This window comes from Schistocerca nitens, chromosome 1 (genome assembly GCF_023898315.1).
Source record: "Schistocerca nitens isolate TAMUIC-IGC-003100 chromosome 1, iqSchNite1.1, whole genome shotgun sequence".
Lineage (NCBI taxonomy): Eukaryota > Metazoa > Arthropoda > Insecta > Orthoptera > Acrididae > Schistocerca > Schistocerca nitens.
Window position 1 is genome coordinate 624,887,144 of NC_064614.1, and position 21,930 is coordinate 624,909,073.

Sequence of the window (21,930 nt, forward strand, 5' to 3'; positions counted from 1 at the left end):
TCAAGGAAGTCGGGGACGGATCGTCAGTGAGGTGCGGACAGCCAGTACTTGCTGACCGCTGGCCACACACATGAACTGTCCGACGGAAGGAGATTGGAGCGGGAACGACCGTCGGTTGGTCGTTCGGTTGGTAGTCTCATTGCACGACGTGTATTTGGTCTTTTGGCCGTTTCTGGGCCTCGTCAGTTGGTCATCTTGCCAGACATGGGTCGGTTCCTTCCTCGTGCAGAGATGGCGTCGCCGATGGGCAAGAGTTCCCTCTGCATGGGTCGGTCCGAGCCAGTGTGCCCGGGTCGCCGTGTCTCCGAGTTCCGAACGGACATAGAGTTGAGTCGGGTTGGAGCTGCTGTGAGCTTCGGACAGCCAAGACCGTTGCCAACACTCATAACTTGAATGGGGATGACCTTGGTTGGTCGTTCGGTCGGTCGTCTCATCGGACAACGTGCATTTGGTCGCTGACCGCTTATGGAAACTCTGTGTATGTATGACTTGTCATTTCTCCTTGTTCTTCGACGGTGATTGGTTTTATCATTGTCGGAGTTCTTGGTGCAAGTGTTTACGTGGTACTGTGTGTAGCTTCTGTGATTTCCGCTGAGCAGATGAATGCTGTCTGCGTACTGGAGTAGCCAGTCGGTCGGTTGCGGGAACTGATTAGGTTGTTGGTTGGTTCGTCAGCCGTCCCGGGGTCGTGCTGCCACCCGATTATTTAGTGTTAAGCTTTGCTGCCTGTCTCACATAAACTGTTATTAGAGTTTCCTCCCTAGGCCGACCCTTGGAACACTTCTGAGCGCCACTGTTCTGCTGTTTGTGATTGTGATTTTCTTTTGTCGCAAGTACTGCGCCAGGCCTTCAGCCGTGTATTAATTTGTCTGTTCTATGAAACTGCCTGGCAGATTAAAACTGTTTGCCGGGCCGAGACTCGAACTCGGGACCATTGCCTTTCGCGGGCAAGTGTTAGCAGGAGAGCGTCTGTAAAGTTTGGAAAGTAGGAGACGAGGTACTGGCGGAAGTAAAACTGTGAGGACAGGGTTGGAGTCGTGCTTGGGTAGCTCAGATGGTAGAGCACTTGCCCGCGAAAGGCAAAGGTCCCGAGTTCGAGTCTCGCTCCGGCACACAGTTTTAATCTGCCAGGAACTGTCATATGAGCGCACACTCCGCTGCAGAGTGAAAATCTCATTCTATTGTCTGTTCTATGTTCAGTATATGGCCTTCAGCCGAACCTTATGTGAAGTATTTTAAGATCAAGTCTTCAGCCGTGTTTCATTTAAAATCCTTGTTTGCTCTCTATTTAGGCCTTCAGCCACGTTTGTTTTAAAGTTTGTGGCTTTCAGCCTATAATCTGTAAATTCCTGTCAATAAGGTTTCTCTTTAATTGTCTTGAAATCTTAAAATGGCCTTCAGCCATACTGTGTAATTGCTTATCGTAAGGTTTGTCTTTAATTATTTTGAGTAATTCTTTGGGTCTGCAGCAGTCAAGATATTCCAAGTCTTCTTAAGATGGTTTTCTGTTGTGCTGTGTAAATGCTTATCCTTAAAGGTTCCCTTTTATTGTGTTGAAATATTACTGGGCTTTCAGCCGAGGAATTAATTAAAATGTGACTTTTAGACGAAATTTGTAAATGCTTGCCTTTTAAGAATTTCCTTTGCTGCTCTGATTTTAAGTAAGGCCTTCAGCCGTTTCTCTAAATGCTTGTGTTTTAAAAGGAATTATTTAAACTTTATTGTTGAGAAGTTACTTGGGCCCTCAGCCGTCAATTGATCTTTGTTTTTTTTTTAAGAGAAAATTGTGCAGTGTGTTTTCGTGTTCTTGTGTAACTAACGGTAACTGATCTTGTCCCCTTTCCACAACCTGATCCGCTCTGTCCTGCGAAACCCAGATTTCAATAACCTCACTGTTTGATAGTTTCCTTCTGTCCTAGCAATCAAAAGTCTTCTACCAATTAGGAACAGAACATATTTATTTACTTAAATCGTTACCGTTTCCAGTGAACCGCCTTCGAATCAAAATTTTTAGCCATACAAGTTCGTCATTAGAAGTGGAAATGCCAGAACTCCCATCCTCAGAAAATTTTTGTTGCGGCCAACATTGATCCAGATTACTCAGATTTATACAAGGCTTTACAGGAGCAGAACCCTTTAATATGGTTTAGTACTGTACCATGTGTTGGTCTACAGAGGTACTTCTTTGTGTTTCTTACACGTTGTTTGTACATTAAGGTGCATATAAGTATCAACGGTGAGGCAATATAAATGTTTTCATAGCAGAGACATACGATTTATTATTATTTTTCAGATCTGAGTGACAAACTCTACTCTACAGTTACTTTTGGAGGTCAAAGCTTTCCAAAAAGTGAAAATAAAAACCTAACACGTGATCATACACAGAGGCTGCAAACATTTTTAAAATGGTTAGCAAATATTAGTTTCCACTACACGGTTCAGATCTCTCACTAGCGCATGAGGTATTACAGTGTTTCATTCACAGAATGAAGATCGCGGCTGCATGTCTGGGAGACATCTAAGATCTTCTGTGGCACAGTGATGGTGTACTTTTCGTTAAGATTGGAATCCCTGCATCTCACTTTGGTTCCACATTTCCGAGATCAGCAGTAAGTTGTCGACTACTTCCGCCGAATCGGGCGTCCATCTCCTGGTTGATCTGCGCGAACGTCTTGCCCTTGGTCTCGGGCAGCAGGAAGTAGGTGTACACGGCGCCGCACACACACAGCACGGAGAAGGCCCAGAACGACCAATAGGCACCCACGCTGTCCGAAACCACCTGGAACATCTTCTTCAGGAAGAAGCCGTACAGCGCTATCACCGTCGTGTTGATGGATGTGGCGGCGCCCTTTACAGACACGTGGTATATCTCGCCTATTATCGGATAGAGCACTGTACCTGCGCCGAACGTGAAGGAGACCTGCAACAGAAGTACAGACATTTACAAGAGAGTTCAGTGGTACATCGTTGTATCAGCAACAGTAGAAATGTAGGGTAGGTAACGTAGATATTGTTAACACGACGCACTTATATGGGGTAATAACACCACCACGTGGTGGAGGTGGTAATAAACTCTTTTACAGAAATAAACACTTCATAATTACTGTAACAGAGTGTCGACGAAAATTGGGAACGACTGAAGATTAACCCCATGATGGAAGACTGACTGGACACTTGCCGTCAACGGCAGAAAAAGACAACAATGAGGAAACGGACAAGTTGGGATAGGTAAACAGATACACAAAGTCCAACGAGTAATTCGGAGAGAGCGCACCTGAGATCAACAATCAACGTTGTGTTACAATGACACAATAGTGAATACACCATTGAGGTCTGTCTCGCTGCATGGCCACCAGTTCTAACTGGCTAACAGAATAGTGTGTGACGACGCGGTCAGCTCCGCTAGTGCTCGCGGATGTAACACGTCCACCTAGGAGCGGAGCCCCAGTTCCTTGCTCTCTGGTGGGCTTTATAAGTCACTGGATTGGGATAGCAGATCTATCCACTTGAAATGAGTGCATACGGCTCGAAGCATTGTGTTTGCGAAGGGGAACTGTTGGTGTGAGGAACTGGGAGCATCCTGCACCATGCTGAGTCATGGCAATATGCGTGTCGTTTACTGTTGTTGTGGAGGCCGTCTGGAGCCCTCCGTGTCTGTGTCCACCGAAACAGCTACAGGTTTTCTTGGGCACAAGTTACATCTATTAAGCAGGGGGACTAGGAATGATTGTAATTCTAGTTCAACGTGTATCTCTGGTGCTGGTGCAATTGGTAGATGTGGATGGAGCTGACTTGTATGATGGCACTTTAACCCTTGTGTGTGTTGACTGATGTTGCGTCACTCATGGGAGTTGCTGGTTTCTACGTGTTCTTTGCTCTGTACGACTGTGCCCACACTAATGTTTCTAATGTGTATTGCCCGGAGTGCGGTGTCAGAGTTTCCTGGGGCCTTGGGGCCAGGAGATGGATTGTTTGCAGGTGTCTCCTGAAGTTCTGCTGGGCTACGATCTTGGATGGGGGCAGTCCTGAACGAGCTCAGGAACAGCGTGAGCGCTACTGTTGTTGGTGGTAGTCCCCACTGTTTTCAACGTTTGCTACTTTCATGTTCACACCACACACTTCACTTTGCCATTTCAAATGGTTCAAATGGCTCTGAGCACTACGGGACTTAACATCTGAGGTCATCAGTCCCCTAGAACTTAGAACTACTTAAACCCAACTAGCGTAACGACATCACACACATCCATGCCCGAGGCAGGATTCGAACCTGCGACCGTAGCGGTCGCGCGGTTCCAGACTGAAGCGCCTAGAACCGCTCGGCCACTCCGTTTGCAGGATCGGTGAAATGACGCACTAAAAAGGTGTTTTATGCAGTTTGACGTCCAGTACTACGTGAAATTCGTTGCCATGAACTGGCGTCCGTTGTCCGATATTATAAACTTGGGGAAGCTCCTCAATAGCTAGAATCCGAATAGCGCATTCATTATGGCTCTTGTGGTGGATACTAAGTTTGCCGCATACGGGAATTTAGCGTAGGTGTGACTGTTAGCCACATAGAGTCTAGAAATGGGCCTGCAAAGTACAAACGAATGCGGGGCAGGCCAGGGGGGGGCGAAAGGCTGTGGTGGCGTTGCCCACTGCTGGGTGCAAGTTGAACCACGGTTTCCTGTTTTAGTGTGGCCATAAGCCTGTCGTTTGGTTAGCGGCTTTCATCATGACATTCCCCAGTGCTTGCGTTGAAATAGTTGTAATACTTGAGGCCACAGAGCGTCAAGGATGGCAAAATGGTGTATATCAGTCTCAGCATCTGTTATGTGGACACTGTTGATGACTGCTAGACTGTAGATGCGGGACGACATCTGGAGCTTTGATTTTTTTATTTTTCGAAATGTGTGAGGGAGCACACCTGTGGAGCACACAGCGCATGACTTGTCATAAGATCAGGTCGCAGCGTGTGCTTGCAGCAATTCGTGCCACTGTCATAGAAAATCCATCCAATGTGGTTTCCTTTCTGTTTATATGTGAACCGTATCAGTATTTGAAAATAGCTTTCCGCTTAAGCTAATCAGAAGGGACACTGAACAGCCATGTAAAAAACCATGGATCACTAAGGGGATTAAAGTATCTTGTGAAAGGAAATGTATCTTTTCGTAAGAACAAGTAGAAACCCTGCAGTAGTCGCGAACTACAAAAACTACTCAATTACTAAGAAAGGTTATTAAAAAATCAAGAAACACGCACATAATGTCAGAAATCAGTACGTCTGTAAACAGAGTTAAGGCAATATGGAATATAGTGAAGCAAGAGATAGGACAACCAACCACAGATGAGAACATTATTACTATCGTACTGAATGGAAGGGTTATAAATGACAAGTCACAGGTAGCAAATGTATTTAATAATCATTTCTTGAACATAGTAGAAAGCTTAGGGACCAACACTTCAAGAGAAATATCACAGAAATATGTCGAAGAAGTAACTCTCATAATATTCCATCATATGAATGTACCACCAACATCTACTTCTGAAATTAAGAGGGTCATACATTCTCTCAAGAATAAAAGCTCTTCTGGTTTTGTTGGTGTTTCCAATAGAGTACTAAAGATTTGTTCCCATATAAGTCCAGTATTGTTCGAAATATGTAATGCATCACTAACGCAAAGCATTTTTCCAGAGAGACTAAAATAAGCCGCTGTTAAATCCCTCTTTAAGAAAGGTGATAAGAGAGATGTCAAAACTATCGACATATTTCACTGCTGACATCATTTTCCAAAACTTTTGACAAGGTGATGTATTCTAGAATAGTATCTCACCTTGGCAACAATAATATTCTCAGAAAATCACATTTGGGTTTCAGAAGGGCAGCTCTACTGAGAATCCCATTTACATGTCCACACACCAGATATTACAAGCATTAAGTAAGAAAATAATACCAGTAGGTATTTTCTGTGACCTTGATTGTATGATTCATAGTATACTCCTAGATAAATTGAAGTTTTATAGGGTTGATTGAGACAGCCAATACCTAACCAAAAGAAAGCAGAAAGTTGTACTTAGCAGTAATTCAACCAACAGAATGCAGGGATGTAATTCTGACTGGGGAGAAATGACGCTTGGGATTCCCCTAGGCTTAATCTTAGGTCCACTACTGTTTCTCATATATGTAAATTATCTACCGTCTAATGTACAACAAGCAGAATTAGTTCTATTTGCAGATGACGACAGTACTGTAATCGCTCCCAATATACATACAGAAATGGAAGTTCTCAGAAGTATCATTGACTGGTTTTCTGCAAATGGTCTCATCCTTAATTTCCCAAAAACACATCATATTCAATTCTGCATACCTAGGGGTAATGTAGCAATAATAAGTGTAACACATGGTGATGAAATAATACATAGCATGGGAACTTCACATTTCTTATGTGTCCTTATTGATGAGAATTTAAATAGGAAAACATACGTTTTGGAACTCCTAAAACAACTTAGTTCAGTCACATTTGTGCTTGGAATCATTGCAAATTTTGGAGAGAGACAAATAACTAAGTTGACATATTTTGCATATTTTCACTCAATAGTGTCATATGGATTAATGTTCTGGGGTGACTCATCTTTAAGAAAGGTCTTCATCGCCCAAAAGCATGCTGTAAGAGTAATATGTGGTGCTCACCGGCGATCATCTTGAAGACATCTGTTTAAGGAGTTTGGCATTCTGACTACTGTTCCACAGTATATTTATTACCTTATGAAGTTTGCAAATAATCCACTACAATTCAAAAGGAACAATGAGGCAGATAATTACAATACTAGAAGGAAAAATTACATTCGTTAAGGTTGTCTTTAGCACAGAAAGGGTTGCACAACACTGACACAAAAATTTTTGACCACTTACTCAGTGATATGAACCATGAACCATGGACCTTGCCGTTGGTGGGGAGGCTTGCGTGCCTCAGCGATACAGATAGCCGTACCGTAGGTACAACCACAACGGAGGGGTATCTGTTGAGAGGCCAGACAAACGTGTGGTTCCTGAAGAGGGGCAGCAGCCTTTTCAGTAGTTGCAAGGGCAACAGTCTGGATGATTGACTGATCTGGCCTTGTAACAATAACCAAAACGGCCTTGCTGTGCTGGTACTGCGAACGGCTGAAAGCAAGGGGAAACTACGGCCGTAATTTTTCCCGAGGGCATGCAGCTTTACTGTATGATTAAATGATGATGGCATCCTCTTGGGTAAAATATTCCGGAGGTAAAATAGTCCCCCATTCGGATCTCCGGGCGGGGACTACTCAAGAGGATGTCGTTATCAGGAGAAAGAAAAATGGCGTTCTACGGATCGGAGCGTGGAATGTCAGGTCCCTTAATCGGGCAGGTAGGTTAGAAAATTTGAAAAGGGAAATGGATAGGTTAAAGTTAGATATAGTGGGAATTAGTGAAGTTCGGTGGCAGGAGGAACAAGACTTCTGGTCAGGTGATTACAGGGTTATAAACACAAAGTCAAATAGGGGTAATGCAGGAGTAGGTTTAATAATGAATAGGAAAATAGGAACGCGGGTAAGCTACTACAAACAGCTTAGTGAACGCATTATTGTGGCCAAGATAGATACGAAGCCCACACCTACTACAGTAGTACAAGTTTATATGCCAACTAGCTCTGCAGATGACGAAGAAATTGAAGAAATGTATGATGAAATAAAAGAAATTATTCAGATAGTGAAGGGAGACGAAAATTTAATAGTCATGGGTGACTGGAATTCGAGTGTAGGGAAAGGGAGAGAAGGAAACGTAGTAGGTGAATATGGATTGGGGCTAAGAAATGAAAGAGGAAGCCGCCTGGTAGAATTTTGCACAGAGCACAACTTAATCATAGCTAATACTTGGTTTAAGAATCATGATAGAAGGTTGTATACATGGAAGAACCCTGGAGATACTAAAAGGTATCAGATAGATTATATAATGGTAAGACAGAGATTTAGGAACCAGGTTTTAAATTGTAAGACATTTCCAGGGGCAGATGTGGACTCTGACCACAATCTATTGGTTATGACCTGTAGATTAAAACTGAAGAAACTGCAAAAAGGTGGGAATTTAAGGAGATGGGACCTGGATAAACTGAAAGAACCAGAGGTTGTACAGAGTTTCAGGGAGAGCATAAGGGAACAATTGACGGGAATGGGGGAAAGAAATACAGTAGAAGAAGAATGGGTAGCTTTGAGGGATGAAGTAGTGAAGGCAGCAGAGGATCAAGTAGGTAAAAAGACGAGGGCTAGTAGAAATCCTTGGGTAACAGAAGAAATATTGAATTTAATTGATGAAAGGAGAAAATATAAAAATGCAGTAAATGAAGCAGGCAAAAAGGAATACAAACGTCTCAAAAATGAGATCGACAGGAAGTGCAAAATGGCTAAGCAGGGATGGCTAGAGGACAAATGTAAGGATGTAGAGGCTTATCTCACTAGGGGTAAGATAGATACTGCCTACAGGAAAATTAAAGAGACCTTTGGAGATAAGAGAACCACTTGTATGAACATCAAGAGCTCAGATGGAAACCCAGTTCTAAGCAAAGAAGGGAAAGCAGAAAGGTGGAAGGAGTATATAGAGGGTCTATACAAGGGCCATGTACTTGAGGACAATATTATGGAAATGGAAGAGGATGTAGATGAAGATGAAATGGGAGATACGATACTGCGTGAAGAATTTGACAGAGCACTGAAAGACCTGAGTCGAAACAAGGCCCCCGGAGTAGACAACATTCCATTGGAACTACTGACGGCTTTGGGAGAGCCAGCCCTGACGAAACTCTACCATCTGGTAAGCAAGATGTATGAAACAGGCGAAATACCCTCAGACTTCAAGAAGAATATAATAATTCCAATTCCAAAGAAAGCAGGTGTTGACAGATGTGAGAATTACCGGACAATCAGTTTAATAAGCCACAGCTGCAAAATACTAACACGAATTCTTTACAGACGAATGGAAAAACTAGTAGAAGCCGACCTCGGGGAAGATCAGTTTGGATTCCGTAGAAATACTGGAACACGTGAGGCAATACTGACCTTACGACTTATCTTAGAAGAAAGATTAAGGAAAGGCAAACCTACGTTTCTAGCATTTGTAGACTTAGAGAAAGCTTTTGACAATGTTGACTGGAATACTCTCTTTCAAATTCTAAAGGTGGCAGGGGTAAAATACAGGGAGCGAAAGGCTATTTACAATTTGTACAGAAACCAGATGGCGGTTATAAGAGTCGAGGGGCATGAAAGGGAAGCAGTGGTTGGGAAGGGAGTAAGACAGGGTTGTAGCCTCTCCCCGATGTTATTCAATCTGTATATTGAGCAAGCAGTAAAGGAAACAAAAGAAAAATTCGGAGTAGGTATTAAAATCCATGGAGAAGAAATAAAAACTTTGAGGTTCGCCGATGACATTGTAATTCTGTCAGAGACAGCAAAGGACTTGGAAGAGCAGTTGAACGGAATGGACAGTGTCTTGAAAGGAGGGTATAAGATGAACATCAACAAAAGCAAAACGAGGATAATGGAATGTAGTCGAATTAAGTCGGGTGATGTTGAAGGTATTAGATTAGGAAATGAGACACTTAAAGTAGTAAAGGAGTTTTGCTATTTGGGGAGCAAAATAACTGATGATGGACGAAGTAGAGAGGATATAAAATGTAGACTGGCAATGGCAAGGAAAGCGTTTCTGAAGAAGAGAAATTTGTTAACATCGAGTATAGATTTAAGTGTCAGGAAGTCTTTTCTGAAAGTATTTGTATGGAGTGTAGCCATGTATGGAAGTGAAACATGGACGATAAATAGTTTGGACAAGAAGAGAATAGAAGCTTTCGAAATGTGGTGCTACAGAAGAATGCTGAAGATTAGATGGGTAGATCACATAACTAATGAGGAGGTACTGAATAGGATTGGGGAGAAGAGGAGTTTGTGGCACAACTTGACCAGAAGAAGGGATCGGTTGGTAGGACATGTTCTGAGGCATCAAGGGATCACCAATTTAGTATTGGAGGGCAGCGTGGAGGGTAAAAATCGTAGGGGGAGACCAAGAGATGCATACACTAAGCAGATTCAGAAGGATGTAGGTTGCAGTAGGTACTGGGAGATGAAGAAGCTTGCACAGGATAGAGTAGCATGGAGAGCTGCATCAAACCAGTCTCAGGACTGAAGACCACAACAACAACATAAAATGTTTAACAGACGGCAAGATAAAATCCGAAAATTAATTGAAAAAGTTTCTCCATGATAACTCTTTCTATTCCGTAGAAGAATTTCTACGTTTGTAATGTGTAAAAGGTGGTGGGGAAAAATAATAATAATAATAATAATAATATGGTGATGTTGAGAGTACAAATAGATGTACAAATTAATTTGCAATATGAATGTAAAATGACTCGTTCCACATCATGAAGATTTGTCGTGCAAAATGATCCATGGAACATGAAAGTAACTAACTAACTAACTAACTAACCATAAGATTTACTACTAGTCAAAGGCCAGGTATGGTCCTGCGAGAAGGCCAGACATAGCATCCGCATTTGTCTGTTATGCTGTTACCTTGTACTTAATTGCAGAACTGTAAGAGCTCAGGAAAAGTGCCTACCACCTGTCCTCCTGTACTGAACACGTTTATCACTCAAGTGCTTTAGTGACTGAGTGATATGGACCGCTTGTGGTAGGAACTTCGAATAAAAATTCACCTTTCCCAAACCGGCTTGCAGCTCCAGTAAGTTTTGAGGGGGGGGGGGGGGGGGGGTTAGGAGATCGATAGTTCGTATGTTGTGATCAGGGAGCTGGATCCTTTGTTTGGTTAGTAAGTGCCCGATGTACTCCCCTTGCTTCTGGAACGCTGGCATTTGTCTAAATGACTCTCTAGCCCTGCGTCGAATAATGTAGTACAAACATTTCGCCGGCCGCGGTGGTCTCGCGGTTCTAGGCGCGCAGTCCGGAACCGTGCGACTGCTACGGTCGCAGGTTCGAATCCTGCCTCGGGCATGGATGTGTGTGATGTCCTTAGGTTAGTTAGGTTTAAGTAGTTCTAAGTTCTAGGGGACTGATGACCACAGCAGTTGAGTCCCATGTTGCTCAGAGCCATTGAACAAACATTTCACATGTGTTCCTGATGCGTAGCTCCCGTGACAACTGATTAGTCTAGGTAGTTAGTGCAAGTGTGGACAGACTTGACCAACAGTTCCAGGTATCTCTGGAAGATTTCTGAAGCAAAAGAGATCCTAAAAGGTATGCGCTTCTGTTACTGCAAGTCAAAGTGAGTGGTAATATCCGCGATGTTATGCAACTCCTCATTAGCGGTATTTCTAAACATGTGTCAGCAGTGTCGACCTTCTTGTGAGAAGGTCTTGGGGACGTGGAAAAGAGCAGGTTTTTGCTTGTGCTTGGGAACTGATCCTTGATTTAAAGTCTCCACATAGTCTGAGAGAGCCATTGAGTTTCTGCACTGCCGCCATGGTAGTAGACCAAGCGTTTGTTTTAACATCAACCTCATGGAGTTGATAGAGTTCCTGCTGAACGACTGTATAGAGAGACCGGAATCGGCTGTGCTCAGCAGAAATGAGGCACCGCGTCTGATGGCGCTTTCCAGGCCAGATTCAGTGCAAATGTGGATATGGCACAGACGATCGTCAAGTTATTGGAAGAGTCAACCTGAACTTCGTGTTTGATGGACGATACAAACAACTGGAAGGTATCCAGACCGAAAATGTTTCCGGCTGAGTGACTGAGAATTGACACCAGGCCGTTTGTGGCAATTACGAAATTCGAGTCGCGATGCGACAACATGAAATCGTTCCGAATAATAATCTGAAAGTAAATTGCACATTTCCTCGAATTTGAGGGCAACTGTAAACATGAAATCGTTCCGAATAATAATCCGAAAGTAAATTGCACATTTCCTCGAATTTGAGGGCAACTGTATTTGAGAGAAGGGCCAACTTTTTAAGAAAGAGGCACGCCAAAGACAGCGGTCGTTGCTGACTGTCGTCAGTAGTCTGAAAGTCGACGAAGTGCTGTTTTAGCAGCTGAAAATACATGTTCTAACCCTCTTTGGCATCGTTAAATGGCAGACAGCATGTGGGTGGCTCCCTGCCTGGGAAGTGATCGCTGCCTGTATTGGGGTGAGAGGGGGGGGGGGTAGGGGTTGGGGCACCCTCTATGTGCAGCTGATCCTTCAGAAGTGGCCCTTCTCTCGAATCCAGTTGCCCTCAAATTAGAGGAAATGCGCAAGTTACTTTCGAATTATTACTCGCAACGAATTCATGTTGTCACATCGCGAGTCGAATTTCGTCATTACCACAAACAGCCTGGTCAATCGTTTCACTTCTTGGTGATTAATTTACAAAATTTTAAATCGCCGATGAGATATCAGTTGTGCGAACCCAGAATGCAAAATGACATATGCCGAATTAGAGACGTAGTTGTCCAGTTGGCTCCCTCTCTGGAAGTAGGCGCATTAGCCATCAACCTAGACAACTCATCTTGATGGAGAAACTCATTTAGTTGCTGATGTTTTTGCTGTTTTTGAAACTGCTGTGTCAATTGCTGCTACAGTTGTAGCAGTTGCTTTTTCAAGAGTCTCACGAGCATTTTTATCGTAGCACTAAGCTAACATTGTACCTTACTGTGAGATTCGAGTGAATGTCGACAATGACTTTGAGAGAAATCCGATAAGGTGGGCCGATCGATCGGGTGCCGTCAACTGCAGATCGGCGAGTGGGAACAGAAAAGGCAACAACAAGGAAATGTACTAGCGATGACGGCAATACAGACAGACAAAGTCTAACTAGTAATCCGGAGACAGAGAACCTGAGACGTTGCGTAAGTGGAGACCGAGAACCAGTGGTGTCTACATCTACATCCATACTCTGCAAGCCACCTGACGGTGTGTGGCGGAGGGTACCCTGAGTACCTCTATCGGTTCTCCCTTCTATTCCAGTCTCGTATTGTTCGTGGAAAGAAGGATTGTCGGTATGCTTCTGTGTGAGCTCTAATCTCTCTGATTTTATCCTCGTGGTCTCTTCGCGAGATATACGTAGGAGGGAGCAATATACTGCTTGACTCTTCGGTGAAGGTATGTTCTCGAAACTTTAACAAAAGCCCATACCGAGCTACTGAGCGTCTCTCCTGCAGAGTCTTCCACTTGAGTTTATCTATCATCTCCGTAACGCTTTCGCGATTACTAAATGATCCTGTAACGAAGCGCGCTGCTCTCCGTTGGATCTTCTCTCTCTCTCTTCTGTCAACCCTATCTGGTACGGATCCCACACTGCTGAGCAGTATTCAAGCAGTGGACGAACAAGCGTACTGTAACCTACTTCCTTTGTTTTCGGATTGCATTTCCTTAGGATTCTTCCAATGAATCTGTCTGGCATCAACTTTATATGATCATTCCATTTTAAATCACTCCTAATGCGTACTCCCAGATAATTTATGGAATTTACTGCTTCCAGTTGATGACCTGCTATTTTGTAGCTAAATGAAAAGGGAACTATCTTTCTATGTATTCGCAGCACATTACACTTGTCTACATTGAGATTCAATTGCCATTCCCTGCACCATGCGTCAATTTGCTGCAGATCCTCCTACATTTCAGTACAATTTTCCATTGTTACAACCTCTCGATACACCGCAGCATCATCCGCAAAAAGCCTCAGTGGACTTCCGATGTCATCCACAAGGTCATTTATGTATATTGTGAATAGCAACGGTCCTATGACACTCCCCTGCGGCACACCTGAAATCACTCTTACTTCGGAAGACTTCCCTCCATTGAGAATGACATGCTGCGTTCTGTTATCTAAGAACTCCTCAATCCAATCACCCAATTGGTCTGATAGTCCATATGCTCTTACTTTGTTCATTAAACGACTGTGGGGAACTGTATCGAACGCCTTGCGGAAGTCAAGAAACACGGCATCTATCTGTGAACCCGTGTCTATGGCCCTCTGAGTCTCGTGGACGAAAAGCGCGAGCTGGGTTTCACACGACCGTCTTTTTCGAAACCCATGCTGATTCCTACAGAGTAGATTTCTAGTGTGTTACGAGAACGAGACAGTAGCGATGTGCATACGCCTGAGTTCTGTGTCGCTGCAGGGCCGGTTGGAGACCATCATTTCTCTCAAGCGATCTATCATCTGCCGCTCCCCTCCCCCCTTTTTTCTCTCATCACTTTCATACATGTCAGTTTTCACTAATAACCGTGACACGCAAACATACAAATCTTGCACTTAAGTAACCCTATCAGCCTTGCGTCCCAAGCGACCGCTATTACGAATAATTGTAATACGTCCTACACAGAAATCATACAATTGTGGTGCCCGTCACAGCGCCTCAAGCACCGCCTTTTGCCGCTTTGTGTACTTGCAGGGCGGCTTCGGTTATAATTGGTAAGCAGTATTGTGCGTGGAGGCCAAGTCCCAACCAGGCGATAGCGGAGGAGTGAAGCAGCTGTTACCGCAGTTAAGCCGCCATTTGCAAGGACGAATATTAATACTAGCCTAGTAATTTGAAGGGTATGACAGACGACGAAAGGAAACCGAAGAACAAAATAAAATGATGCTTGCTTCACAACTTGTAATGAGTAATCAACTCTGTCTTAAATGAATGTCGTTCCCCAGTTTTCTGTATTAAACCTTTTCTGTATTAAATCTACGTCAAAAAAAGGAGAGTTACAGATTTCTTTTCAGGAACGTAGGTCTCGTTCCTTACAGGTGGGAGCGAAAATGTGCCAAGTTATCGATTCAGGATGGTTGCATGAAATTTACGATGTAGTGGATAGTAACAGTACTTTATCATTCACTAAGTTTTTCACTTTCGGTTCTTGTTCAATATTTCCAGGCATATCCTCTGCGTCTGTCTTTTGCCCTTATTTTTGAATCCATAATTTATTTTTGCATGGCGCAATATTATCTATCTTCCTTTTCGCAACTCTATCGTATTTTTCCTTCTATCGTGACGCGCTTCGAAGGCTTAGTTTCACCTTCTGGTGATAGTCGTGAATTGCACCTCAGATGAACACAAAATCCTTAAAAATCTAAGGTAATTCAATTTTACCTACAATATCATGGAATAACACTTCTTCGTGATTTCCCTAAATCACTCCAGGCAAATGCCGGGATGGTTCCTCTGAAAGGGCACGGCCGACTTCCTTCCCCATCCTTCCCTAATCCGATGAGACCGATAACCACGCTCTCTGGTCTCCTTCCCCAAGCAACCAACCAATAACACTTGTTCAAGACTATGTGTGCTTCTCTCTTAGGACTGCTGCATAACAACAGCAATTTAATTAGATTTGTGTTGTACGAGGCCTGTTTTTTAAGTAAGTACCGTTTTGAAATTAAAAAAAGACCTGCTAAGATATCTCAATAATTTTATTTTTACATGAAAGGCTGTACTTTAGTCTACTTTTCTACATAATTTCCGTCAATATTGAGGCACATGTAATAACGTTGTACCAGTTTTTGAATACCCTCCTCATAGAAGTCTGCCGCCTGACTTGTTAACCACTGTATCACCACTGTTTTGACTTCGTCATCGTCTTGAAGACGCTGACCGCCCAGGTGTTTCTTCAAGTGCAGGAACAGATGGTAGTCACTGGGCGCAAGATCGGGGCTGTACGGAGGATGATCTAGAGTTTCCCATCGAAAAGATGTGATGAGATCCTTGGTCTGATTCGCCACATGCGGACGGGCATTGTCTTGCAGCAAAACGATGCTCTTGCTCAACTTGCCACGTCTTTTGTTCTGAATTGAACGGCGCAGATTGTGCAATGTCTTACAGTAAGCTGCTGCATTGATTGTCTCATTACGAGGCAGAAATTCGATGACGAAATCAAAACAGTGGTGATGCAGTGGTTAACAAGTCAGGCGGCAGACTTCTATGAGAAGGGTATTCAAAAACTGGTACAACGTTATGACAAGTGCCTCAATATTGACGGAAATTATGTAGAAAAGTAGATTAAGGTACAGGCTTTCACGTAAAAATAAAATTATTGAGATATCTTAGCACGTCTTTTTTAAATTTCAAAACGGTACTTACTTAAAAAAATACGCCTCGTATATTTATTCTGAAAGAAAACTTTAACATATATCTTACTATTGTGATTAGTACAAAATGTTTTTAACGTTTCGTGCAGGTTTAAAGTTACAAATATTCCTAGAGGGGCTTACGCTGAAGTGCAGAGCTCTTCGGGATACTACTGTACCCCAATATTTACGTGATACCCTTCGAAAGAAGTGTACGCAGTATTTCATATTGCACAATTATCCTATATTATTTATTGGGAAATTGAAATGTCTTCTAACGACTTGGTTTTATCATGACCTAGAATAATTATCTGAAAGCCCAGTCTGTCGTCTGAAGGGAGAACTAATCCTTCAAAATACGTCGTGATTAATATAGGAACGTTTAGTAGCTGTTACGAGGTGTTCGTTTTCTTTGTTAGTGGCAGGTCAAACCTTCAGAAATATTGGTATGTGCAGATCGAATAAGATGTATTTTTAGAATACACATTATTTCGAAGTTATTGTCATGACTGTAATCACCTGATTATCTGAGTATTGTAAGTACTGGTTGCAGATGTTACAGAAAACTGCTCGAGACACTTTATGTCATTCGAATCATTGCACAGTTCCCAGTTATGAATGTACTTGAATTTTGGCAAGAATATTTTAACACATTCTTACTAGAAATATAAATACCATTTCGCATTATTCGGCAGATACTTCTCGGGCGATGTAGGTAGTTAAACTGGAAATTTTCCTTTCGAATGCACTCATAGAGAACTGATTTGGGGGAGGGAGGAGGCAGATTCGTGTGTTTTTCCGTGCGCCTGTGTAATATACATGACTGAGATAAATCCATGTGGAGTGCACTGTTGTACACTAAAGTGACAAAAGTCCTGATATCGTGTCAGACCTTCTTTTGGCCGACGTAGTGCAGCAGCTCGACTTGGCATGGACTCAACAAGTCGTTGGAAGTCCCCTGCAGAAATAATGAGTAATCCTGCCTTTATAGCCGTCCATAAATGCGAAGCTGCTGCCGGTACAGGATTTTGTACACGAATTGACCCATCGATTATATCCCATAAATGTCCGATGGGGTTCATATCGGGGAGTTGGATGGCCTGATCATTCGTTCGGATTGTCCAGAATGTTCTTCAAACCAATCGCGAACAATTGTGACCTGATAATATGGCGCAAACTCATCCATAAAAATTCCATTCCTGTTTGGTAACAAGGAATCCATGAATGGCTGCAAATGGTCTCGAAGTACCCGAGCATAGCCATTTCCGGTCAATGGTCTGTTCAGTTGGACCAGAAGATCCAGTCAATTCCATGTAAACACAACCCACACCATTAAGGAGCCACCATCAGCTTGCACAGTGCCTTATTGAAAGCTTGGATCCATGGCTTCGTGGGGTCTGGCCACGCTCGAGCCCTACCATCAGCTCTTAACAACTGAATTCGGACTCATATGACAAGGTCACAGTTTTCTGGTGGTCTAGGGTCCAACCGATGTGGTCACGAGCCCAGGAGAGGCGCTGCAGGCGATGATGTGCTGTCAGCAAGGGTACTCGCGTTGGTCGCCTACTGCCATAGCCCATTAACGCAAAATTTTGCGGCACTGTCCTAATGGATACGTTCGTCGTACGTCCCAAATTGATTTCTGCGGTTATTTAAAGCAGTGTTGCTGTTCTTTTGGCACTGAAAACTCTACGCAAACGCCGCTGCTCTCGTTCGTTAAGTGAAGGCCGTCGGCCACTGCGTTTTCTGTGGCGAGAGGTAATACGTGAAATCTGGTATTCTCGGCACACTCTTGACATTATGGATCTCGTAATATTGAATTCCCTAACAATTTCCGAAACGCAATGTCTCATGCGTCTTATTACAACTACCATTCCGCCGTCGAAGTCTGTTAATTCCCTTCATGCGGCCACAGTCACGTCGGAAACCTTTTCATATGAATCGCTTGAGTACAAATGACAGCTAGGCGATACTGCCGTCATCTATGTATGTTCGTACCGCTATCGCCTGACTTCTGTCACCTAAGTGTATTTATAAGGATGATGGACCACATGCATCTTCGCCAGCTAGTTTATGATGTATGATGGCGGATACGTGAGGTTAAACTGTTATTTAACCCTGCTATCCTTTATGCGATACCCCGTCATCTGTTCCATTCGTACACTGTGCCCAGGGAACACATGTGTCAGCTGACTTCTGTAATAGCTCGGTTTTCTCGCATTTAGCAGTCATCTTCGTTACTGAAGATGTGGGAAGAAGTAAGGTTGCCTGGGTCGTCTTCCACTGTGATGTCTCTGATTTTTAGCAGTAAGCCTTTCTATTAGTGTAAGCGTAAAACCCATTCCACAAAATTGGCTTCTTGACTCAAATAGCACGGAGGTGTGTCCACCCGATGGACGGACCAACACCAACAGAGTAACATGTCCTCTATCGATATGAGCACATTGACGATAAGAAACTTTTCACTATGATCTCTCTTCCCATTGTGAACTAAATACTGATAATGAACCAGGCAGAACATGAAGACTTATCTAAACAATAAAACGATTCAGTACATGGACAGTAGAACCCTTTAGGCGAAATTAAAAAAAAAAAACGGGATAAAATAAACACAGAAACATAAGACTGTGGAGTCATAACACTACAAAGGAGGTTGATACACACAGTCAATCTATGCTTCAAAACAAATAAAATACCTGAGTCATGGAAAATGGCAGAAATATTAAGTTTGTTTCAGAAAGGTATTGTAATAGTTACAGGGGTCTGGGTAATTTCAAGTGACAGTATAAGTTATATCAATAAAAATAAATAGCATGCTTAAAATAACTTTTAAATTATTATCGACAAAGCACAGAATGGATTTGGAAAGGTAATTAGAATTACATAAACATATTTATTGTGTACCAAGTTGAAGACGAAAGAAAATTCAACTTGTATGCAAATACAGGGGGCAGAAAAGACTAATCATATGTGTAGATCAGGGGGAGAGACGTCCAAGGAAGCAAAACTGTCGCATAACCGTAGGTAGGAAATGCACCGTTGTGGGGCTACGGTACAGAGAACGGCCGTCAGTCAGCGACGAGAACGCGCAAGTCAACACCGATGAAGAGCTGGGAATAAAATATTTGCGCCAACGGCAGTCATTTGGGAAAGGCCAGGAACATTTGAATGGTTGATCCAATGGTTTCTGCGAAGTTGTACCGATGTTGCAAGTAGGTATTTACACATTTACTGTAAAATGCGATATCTGAGGAAACATAAGCGTTATGAAATTAATTTATGTTTCTTTTTCATCAGTGTCTTCTTTGTAGTTACTGATCTACTTGTTGGGATGAGTATTTACTCATGTCCTCCGTTCGTCAACAAGAGTTAAAAAATATAAACTTCAGATTTAATTATGAAAAACGTGCCTCATAGTATCACATGACGACTGCCTATTGTAGAGCTGTGTATGTGGTGCAACTAATTGGTTTAACTAATTAATAAAATTCCAGTATTTCAGGCTTTGTTGATTTAACAGTCAAGCTTTATCAAGGAAACATGATAGAAAACTGCGGTTAAGGGAACCATTCACGGATATGTTCTCTGCGCGATAGCAATGGAAATACTAGCGGTGACAGTGCCGCTAAAACAGAATTACTAAACTCACCTCACAGCCTTCCGAAATTTTTTCACCAGAGAATACGAAGAAAATGATCCAGAATTCGAATAAAGAGCAGCTGCCAACATGACTAACTTAGAAGCAGACATCCTCGGTCCGGATTGTATACCGGTTAGGTTCCTTTCAGAGTATGCTGATGGAATAGCTCCATACATAACAATCACATACGAAAGATCCGTACCAAAGGACTGGAAAGCTGCGCAGGTCACACCAATATTTAAGAAAGGACCATATCATTAACGTCGGTCGGTATGCAGGAGGACTTTGGAACATATATTGTGTTCGAACGTTATGAAATACCTCGAAGAGAACGGTCTATTGATACGTAGTCAACACGGACTTAGAAAACACTATTCCTTTGAAACACAACTAGCCCTTAACTCATACGAAGTGTTGACTCCTATCGACAGGCGATTTCATATTGATTCGGTATTTCTAGATTTCTAGAAGTCTTTTGACTGTACCTCAAAAGCGGCTTGAAATCAAATAGCGTGCTTATGGAATATCGTCTCAGTTATGTGACTGGATTCGTAGTTTCCTGTTAGAGAAGTCACAGTTAGTAGTAGCTAATGGAAAGTCATCGAGTAAAACAGAATTGATTTCTGGCGTTTCCTAAGGTAGTGTTATAAGCTCTATGCTGTTCCTTATCTTTATAAACGACTTACGAGACAATCAGAATAGCCGTCTTAGATTGTTTGTGGATGATGTTGTCGTTTATCGCGTAATAAATCGCAAAACGACTTAGATAAGATATTTGTATGGTGATAAAATTGGCAGTTGACCCTAAATAATGAAAAGTGTAAGGTCGTTCGCATGAGTGCTAAAAGGACTCTGTTAAACTTCGGTTGCACGATAAACCAGTCAAATCCAAATGACATAAATTCAGCTAAATGTCTATCAATTACAATTATGAAAATTTAAATTGGAAATAACACATAGAAAGTAAGGTAGGGAATGCGAACTAAAGACTTCGCTTTATTGGCAAAATACTTAGAAAATGCAACAGATCTCTTAAGGAGACCACGTATAGTAAGCTTGTCCGTGTTCTTTTGGAGTACTGCTGGGTGGTGTGGAATCCTTACCAGATAGGATTAACAGACTGCATAGAGAAAATTCAAAGATGAACAGTACGTTTTATATAATCGAGAAATAGGGGAGAGAGCGTCATGGGCATGATATGGGATCTGGGGTGGAAGGCGCCGACCTACTTTGGGGATTGGGTTGTTTTGGGGAAGGAGACCAGACAGCGAGGTCATCGGTCTCATCGGATTAGGAAAGGACGGGGAAGGAGATCGGCCGTGCCCTTTGAAAGGAACCATCCCGGCATTTGCCTGGAGCGATTTAGGGAAATCACGGAAAACCTAAATCAGGATGGCCGGACGCACCTACTTAGGGAGAAACGATTATCATAATGAAATAAGGGAAACCAAAGATCCCACGGTTCTTTTTTTTCGGCGTGCTGTTCGAGAGTGGAATAACAGAGAACTAGTATGAAGGTGGTTCGATGAATCCTCTACTAGACACGTAAGTGTGTTTACATGCAGATGTAAATGCAGATGTAGTTTCCATTGTTCAGCTTAAACAATTGTCTTGTGCTAATTAGATCAGAAAGTACGCTGTTTAGAGCTACAATCTTTAGCTGGAACAAATTATGTTCAGTTCATACACCCTGTTATCAAAAAATCTATCTGCATCCCTTGTAGACTCAGTAAAACTATTTGATAATATAAATAGAAACAGTCTTCGAACATTTCTGAAATGATAGCTCACTCCACTTTCGAATTTGATCATAATTACTAGTCGCCCGCTCTCGGTCGCCTTGCCACGGTTCGCGCAGCTCCCCCCGTCGTAGGTTCGAGTCCTCCCTCGGGCATGGGTGTGTGTTGTCCTTAGTATAAGTTAATTTAAGTTAGATTAAGTAGTGTGCAAGCCTAGGGAACGATGACCTCAGCAGTTTAGTCCCATAGGAACATACTACATGTTTCCAAAATATAATTATTATAAAATAGACAGTCGAAGGGGCAAAAGATTGTCCTTTCAGAAATTTTGTGCGACTGAGGTAGCTGCCTAAAGAAAAGTAATTAAGCTTGGGCAGTAACAGAGTATAACAAATGGTATGTGATGCAACTACTTGGGTAAGAAAGGGTGACGACTGCATGCCTGCGGTACGGGGCAGACTGTATTTTCTAAGTTCTTATAATTTTTTTTTTTTTTATAAAGTGTAAT

At 42.6% G+C, this 21,930-nt stretch overlaps 1 protein-coding gene across 1 annotated transcript in view; it reads right to left on the reverse strand.

Moving 5' to 3' along the window:
• Positions 1–2,267: 2,267 nt before the first annotated feature.
• LOC126236601 (facilitated trehalose transporter Tret1-like) overlaps positions 2,268–21,930 on the reverse strand; it is a 31,628-nt gene continuing 11,965 nt past the window's right edge. Inside the window, exon 3 of the mRNA XM_049946039.1 lies at positions 2,268–2,920. Within this exon, the coding sequence (XP_049801996.1) occupies positions 2,579–2,920 (342 nt within the window). The 3' untranslated portion in view covers positions 2,268–2,578. The remainder of the gene's footprint in view (positions 2,921–21,930) is intronic.